The 7,343-nt window shown below is 37.1% G+C and overlaps 1 protein-coding gene across 2 annotated transcripts; it reads right to left on the bottom strand.

The window, feature by feature from the left end:
• Positions 1-1,263: 1,263 nt before the first annotated feature.
• LOC133292741 (protein SMAX1-LIKE 6-like) lies at positions 1,264-6,640 on the bottom strand. Of its 2 annotated transcripts, none has more exons than XM_061491185.1 (3): positions 4,924-6,640; positions 3,825-4,068; positions 1,264-3,352 (listed from the first exon to the last, which is right to left on the bottom strand). In XM_061491185.1, the coding sequence occupies exons 1-3, from the start codon at positions 6,141-6,143 to the stop codon at positions 1,460-1,462; spliced, it is 3,357 nt and encodes a 1,118-aa protein (XP_061347169.1). In that variant the 5' UTR covers positions 6,144-6,640; the 3' UTR covers positions 1,264-1,459. The 2 variants fall into 2 exon arrangements, with proteins under 2 accessions (XP_061347169.1, XP_061347170.1); XM_061491186.1 differs by having other exon boundaries at positions 3,924-4,068.
• Positions 6,641-7,343: the final 703 nt, after the last annotated feature.

Genomic DNA, 7,343 nt, shown 5'->3' with positions numbered 1-7,343 from the left:
TGCATTAGATGAGGATATAAAATAAAAAAGAGGGAAAAAAAATATATGTATAAAATTATAAGGATATAATTGAGATTGTTATTAATTAAAATTAATTTTAAATTATAATATGATAATAATATAAGATAAAAATTGAGAAAAATAAAAAATTTATGTATATATAAGACCACAATGAATCTAAGTGATATATTTTGTAACCACAATAAATGTAAGTGAAAATTTGAAATCACAAGTGATTAAATAATAAATTATTTAATCATAATGGGTCTAAATGAAAAGTTTAAAACCACAAGGAATCAAATGATAAATCATAAAATTACATAAAAATAAAGTTTTCCCTCATATCTTTTGAATGCGATGCTCATTTGAAGTATTAACGTTATTTTTGAAACATCCTTTAGTTCAGACTTGTCCAAATAAGGAAGAGTATGTGACATTTTATTTTGGTTATAAGGTTCAAACTTTTCATAGAGTTAATTTTTTTTTTAATAAAAAGTAATCAAATGGCATTACACTTTTCTTTTATGGATATATGTTGCAGGAAATAAGTTGTATCATGTAACTTTTTTATAATTATGTATTCCGAAAAATATATAGTTATAATATTAAAAAAAAATTCTCGCTTTTCACGTCACCTGACAAATTTTTTAAAAAAGTTCGAGAAAAGAGAGGATTTTTTTTAATATTATAATTATATATTCCTCAAAATATATAATTATAAAGAGGTGATATGATACAATTTATTATTTCCTTCAACATTATATTTACTTTCCCTTCTTCTATACTGAAAATGTTCGGGCATGCCCTTTGGACAAGAAGCTTGGGACATTTTTAACGAGGTCAATAAATCTCGTATCATAAGGAATGAGCCATAACGAAATATAAAATAGAGGCATTTAGGTGCAATTTCATCCTCCACCCTTGATTAGCCGAAGAGGGACATTCTTGTTTCTAGGAATCTAGAACTTCTAAAATTGCTCTTTTAAAGCTTAAATTTTGTTTTCTAGGGTTTTCTACAAAACCACTTGATTTGCTGCTGCAAATTCTGCAAAATCCCTATCCAAATAGAAGAATGGGGTGAATAGCAGCACTATTTTCAATGCAAGACGTGAATGGCACCAACTGACATTATTCTACACATAACGGTAATGCAACTACAACTGCTAGAGTTTGATAGAAAAATATAAATTTAAAAGTGCAAGAGTAGAACAAGTATCATATTATGTGATAAACACTCCCAAACTAATATTATTGGACTCCGATTCTGGATAAAGAAAGAAAAAAGATGTATTAAATAAGTATACTAGAGAAAATTACACCATAGAAATTACAACACAACGATTGCCGCAACAAAAATTGTTACGTTAATTAGCTGAACACTGCTACCAACTACCAAATGCTATGTCCTAAAAGCTACATTTTACATGTAATTACAATAAAATACATAGTGAGCAAAAATTTAATTCAGGTTAATTCTAGCTGGAAGGCATACTCCCGGAGCTTGCTCTTCCACAAAAATAGATTCACAGTTAACCAGTTTCACCACATACTGAGCTGAAATGTGGTATTTCTGCAGAGCTTCAACGAAGCCTCTGCCAAGAACACGTTTTACCCAATCCTCCACTGCATTTTTCTTGTCTGATAACCAAGCAGCTGCAAGTATCTGTACCATTACCTCATAATCAATTTCCAGCTGAAATTCTGAACCAAATGTCCTTTGAAATTGTATGCTAACGCTTTTTAATACTTGCTCAGCAAGAACATCAAAATTGAATGGCTTAAAAACCACCTTTTCATCAACTTGATTACAGAAATCATTTAACCAGGCGTCTGAGTTTTCCACTAGGGATTCACTTTCATGCTCATTGTCATTGATGCCCTCTTCACCCTCCTCTACAGGTATATTCAGATCTAGATAGGATCTTGATGCCTCCCTGAACTGTTTCTGCATCTTGAATGTTGTTGCTCCCTCTTTGGAGTCACTACTATCAGCCTGCTTTCTTTTATTCAGAATTGATGGTTTGGAGAACAATTTTCTCGGTACAACCTTGACATTTGTGCTACCCCATCTTTTGGCATCCTCAGATGTATGTCCAAGTACTATTTGCATTTGATATCTTTTGGCTTCAAGGATTCTTTCCTCAGAAAACATTTTAGACTCCTCAGAAACAAAAGAACCATTACCTTTACAGACAGTTGAGGTTGCAAGAAAGATTGCGTTATTGGTGCTAATTTCCCTTCCATGAGAGTCTGGAAATTTACCTGTTCTAATGGCTTGCAACAAACTAGTCTGCACCAGAAAATCAGCTTTATCTACATTTTCAAGAAAGATAACCGAATGGGGTTTTTTACTCAACTCCCCAGCAATATAGTCAACAACTGTCTTCCTCCTAAGCACATCATAGCAGTATGACTTTTGGCATTCAAAAATGGAGTTCAATGGGTAAGACCTGTCCTGGGAGCTCAGGTCGACAGAGATTAGGCTGTCTTTGTTTCCAAATATAATCTCTGCAAGAGCTGAAGCAATTTTCTTTTTTCCAAGTCTATCTGGTCCAAGGAAAGCAAACCATATGTCTGCTCTAACATGTGAGCCTCTGCGTTTTCCTGCACCAGATCTACAAAGGTAGAGAGTTTGATTGATAGCACATATGGCCTCATCCTGCCAGCTAACCTTTTCAGAGAGAAGTTGATTAAGAGCTTTGAAATCTACTGAATCAAAGTTTCCCAAATAAGGACCAGACCAGGAAGATCTAGCAATTTGGGGTGAAGTATTTTCATTCATAGTATCACAATCATTTGAGACGGAGTCTGACAAGTGCTGAAGATGCTTTTTTTGATCTCGTAGATTTGGGGTATCTGGCTCCTGGGCAGCTGATGTATATAACGTTCCCAATCCTAAATCTGTGGTAACAGGAGTAAGGGATGAAGATGATCTTTGGTCAAGCACACTCATATTGGCCATAGTGGAAGGGGCAACCCAAGGGGTCTGCAATTCAATTTGCTGAGACTTTGAAACTTGTGGTACATAATCCGTTCCAGTGTTGACACTGATTGTATCAGAAGGTACTGGAACAGGTGATACCTGTTTCAATGGAAAAATACCAGGCAACTCTTTAGGCATGCAGGAAATTTGACTAGAATATTGGAGTTCATAACGTGATGGATCTTTACTGCTGCTTTCCTTAAAACCTGAACCAAACCGTAAAACCTCAAGTGGTGGAGCTTGAAACCTTGTTTGAGAAATATCAAATTCAGGTAGTGATCTGGCGTGATGAAGACGTTGACAAATATCACTCCATTTCTTTTGAAATCCCAAGATCTTATCATTCAAACTTGTATTTTCTTCATTATTCTGCACTGGATTATGGAGTTCATTCTTAAATATATACAGGCATAAATTGAACCAATGAAAAGAAAACTTACAGTTCTTCATGAGAAAATATAATTTTATAATTCACATTATCATTATATTGATAATATTCTAGAATAATTTTTGCAGATGTTCAATGAGTTATCATATAAAGAAAAAGTAAGATTTTCTTGTGTCCCAACCCTAATAGCAAAGAAGTCCTTTCAACCATTGCAGATATATATGATAAGACCAAAGCAATAGAGAGGCAAATATACTTTTTTTTTTTTTTGTAATTGAAAATGTTTTCTTTTTTACCAGTGTAGGCAAGTAAGTATTATTATTGGGTACCTCTAAATTATTTACGTGGATCATTACAGCAATTGCCCCGATCATGTCGAATGTATGTGTGTGAATGTGAATGTTTCAGTACGAATTGGACAAGAAGATATAATATTTGGTGATCATAACAAACCTTTGCCACATCCAATCCTCTATGTGTGTTCACATTAACTACCTTTTGTAACCAAGGCAAGCTTGTTGAGTAACTAGATGCCAGAGTAGCAGGACCTACCTTCTGAATATCAGCAACTTCTTGTTCATATTTTTCATTGCATTTGCCACAACGAGTAAAAGTTGCATTTGCACAGCTTGCGGGATTTTTTATTTCAGAAGGTGTAGGAAAGAAGCCACCAAACGGAACAAAGGACCCCATCAAGCTGTAAGTTTATCATGAGCAGGGAACTGTGAGATCCAATTGGCACAAAACAGTCAGAAGCTAAAGTGTACACGATAGGAGAGACTTCAAAGCATCATCTACATAAATGAAATATATTATGGCCAATATATATTTACATAACAACAGACTACTGAATTTGATGGGCTCATAAAAGCGGTCAGATAAAAGTATACTTGGGTTTTTAACCATCCGTCCTTTAATAAAATATAGCATCTGACAATACATAAGAAGAAAGGGTATAAGATTACATCACAGTAATGAAAACTCAAATTTTATATCTTTCATAGTAGAACCATTTCAGATTTACATGTACCCAGTAAGTAGTCCAATACAGTTTGCGTGTGAATCATTTCCCTATATTAAAAAAAAAAAATTGAATCATGAACTATATTACAGTTTCTTCTAAATTTACAAAAACAAGTAGGCATAATAGGTAGATTAGAGTTGAATGTAAAACATATTCAGAAAAAATTTCCCTGAAACCAAACAGCCCTTCTAAGAGTTAACAGAGTAAAGAAGAACAAGGAAGACGAAGAGAGCAACCAAAAATATAAGCAAAAACCCATAACATTTGTTTCAAAATCACACAACACAGGCGAGTGACAATCAGATTTACATTTACTTTATTCATATTGGCCTATGGCCTTAGTTCCATGCCAGTGAATCCTATGTCACAATTCTAAACAGAGATTGCCTTTTACATGACTGTGATAAGAGCACAGCACAGTACATATATCTGTTCACTTCATCCAAAATCAGGACAAGTACAAATTCCAACCAATAGAATAAAAAGACAGACAGGCAAAGAAGAGGAACAAAAAAGAAAAATACCCACCTGGATTTGGAGTAGAGTCCTTCCAATGAAGGAGTGGCAGATGTCACAGTCAGCAGATGCAAATCCCAATCGTTTTCAACGTTCGGGAACAAAACTAAGAACTTAGAATAGGCATCAGAAGTTTCTGCCACTCCAACCAACCAAACCTTCCCACCATGGATCTCCAACAACCTCGTCAACCGCGACACAACAAACCTTACAGCATCGGCATTCACAGCATCCCCAACGAAAACCTCAACCTGTCCGAAGCTAACAGCAACACCAGGACCCGAGCATTGCTCTACCTCACGACCCAACTCCTGAAACCTCAAACCCATGTTCTCTTCACTCCCACCATGGCCCACAAACTCAGCAATCTCCTTCTCCAAGGAGACAAGGCTCAACCCAGCCATCTCAGGAGGGAACAAGAACGCACCACCACGACACTTTTGCAACAACTCCGTGAAACTCCTGAGAGCACCTTTCGCGTAAACACCCATCAACAACGGGTTCCTCTTGCTCTTCCTTGTTATAACCTCTGCGATTCTCCGAGAATTCTCTTCCACGCCCAAATTGAAACCCGGTCCACCCGGTTCAAGATTGCAAAGGAAAACCGGCGGGGACCGGGTTCGCGAGGAGAAGAATCGAGAAGAAGGCTGAGCCTGTGGTAAAGGGGGTTGAAGCAACGCGACCTTGACGTCACAGCTCCGAAACCCGGCTTCGGCGAAGACCCGGCTCACAATCGGGTCATCGAGAATTGACAAGACGAAGTGCTTTAGCTCCACCTTCAAGAACGACGTCGTTCCGTTAACTTGCTGGTTCTGATTCTGGTTATGCTGAATCTGTTGGAACAAGTGGAAGCTATCGGGGTGGCGGCGCTGGTTTGCCTGGGAGCGTCTGATGGCGGCCATGAGTGAGTTCGACACCGGAGGCTCCTCCTCGGCGCCGCCCTTCGACGACGGAAGCCTGTCCAGTGAGACCCCCACCGAGAGGCCCAGCGCTCGGAACTGCATCCGCGGCGATGACGTGGAGGAGGAGGAGAAGAAGCTGCTGCTGCTAGTGCGGGCCCGCCCGCACGCGTCGCGCAAGGCGGAAGACGGCAGCGCCAGCAAGGCCGACACTGCGTGGAGCGAGGTGGTCTGTGCGTGGCTGCGGCGGCGCGCCACTCCCACCGCGTCGTCCAGCACACGCGCTGCCTCATCCGTCAAGCATTGCCTCGCTGCGCTGACCGGCGTTGGCATCGCCGGCGAGCATATATTAAATATAGAGATATATAGATATGTAATCCCGATGATATTATTAGTATTATTATTATTATTATTTATTATTATTATATATGATAACGGCAAATAAAAAATATGTTAACGTTATCTGCGTAGCAGAGCAGATATTTGGGGTTTGGAGTTTTGCAGAGTGATGACGATAAAAATAAAAAATAAAAGGGTTAGAGAGAGGGTTTGGGGTTTTACTTGTTCAGGCTCTAGAATAATATATTGGAGTAGGGTGAGAAAGAGAGTCTGAAGTTGTTTGTTGGTTCGGGTGGTGGTGGTGGTTTTGCTGGGGATGACGATCATGATTTTTATTTTTATTTTTATTTTATTTTATTTTATTTTAACCAGATATTATGGTGGGGTGGATTTTGGTTGGTGTGGGACCCTTCTTCTCTTTAACCATTGATCAAACAGATGGTGGGCATAGATACTCTCTACTTTCGGATCGGATGAGATAATAAACTCACTCCCTGTTCCAATTCCATGGGCTTTATTTTATATTTATGTCCCTTTGAAATTTGATTTGATTTTGTGAGTGCTTGTCTTTCACGGTGGTTGAGTTAGAGCGTGACAGATGCCGTGCCCACTTAGCAAATGGAGCAAAAGGAGGTCACTGTCAAGCTTTTTAGTCTATAGGGACCTTTTGTCCTTTGTTTACTTATGTATCTTTCATCCTTTTTATCTCCCTTCCTTTCCTTTTGCTTCAACTCATCTTTTCATTTTTTTTGTACTCATAATTATTTATTATTATAGCTTAAAGACTATTATCTGAATATGTAATTTTACAAAAACAAAGTTAGTACAATACTGAATCGATTTTACACATTTCAATAAAAAAATTCAATATGTTAATCAATTATTAATATGTAATAATTTAAATAAAATGGTGAGTTCGAGTCTTAAATTTGATTTTGAGATTTATGAGCATAAAATAAAAAATATTGATATGGAGAATTTTTTTTATTTCGGTATCTCACTTTTTTGGGTGAGAATATTATGAACAAATAAAAATATACTTATCATCTTTTCTAGAATATCTAATATAGGAAAAAAAACAAAAAAAGAAAGATACGCGTTAAAAAAAATTGAAGATACGAAATTGATAAGGTGTTGACTAGAAAGGAGCTACTAACGTGTAAATAAGAATGTTTACCAAAAAGAAAAAAAGAA

Source organism: Gastrolobium bilobum, unplaced genomic scaffold (assembly GCF_033153095.1).
Source record: "Gastrolobium bilobum isolate Gb01-03AN ecotype WA unplaced genomic scaffold, APGP_CSIRO_Gbil_v1 utg6105, whole genome shotgun sequence".
Lineage (NCBI taxonomy): Eukaryota > Viridiplantae > Streptophyta > Magnoliopsida > Fabales > Fabaceae > Gastrolobium > Gastrolobium bilobum.
Note: the sequence above shows the minus strand (reverse complement) of the source record. Positions and strands in the feature narration are given on the sequence as shown.

Coding starts and splice junctions, on each gene's coding strand:
- LOC133292741 (XM_061491185.1), bottom strand. CDS start 6,143: ATGCCAACGCCGGTCAGCGCAGCGAGGCAATGCTTGACGGATGAGGCA. Junction 4,069..4,923: donor GGACTCTACTCCAAATCCAG/GTGGGTATTTTT, acceptor ATAAACTTACAG/CTTGATGGGGTCCTTTGTTC. Junction 3,353..3,824: donor GAGGATTGGATGTGGCAAAG/GTTTGTTATGAT, acceptor AATCCAGTGCAG/AATAATGAAGAAAATACAAG.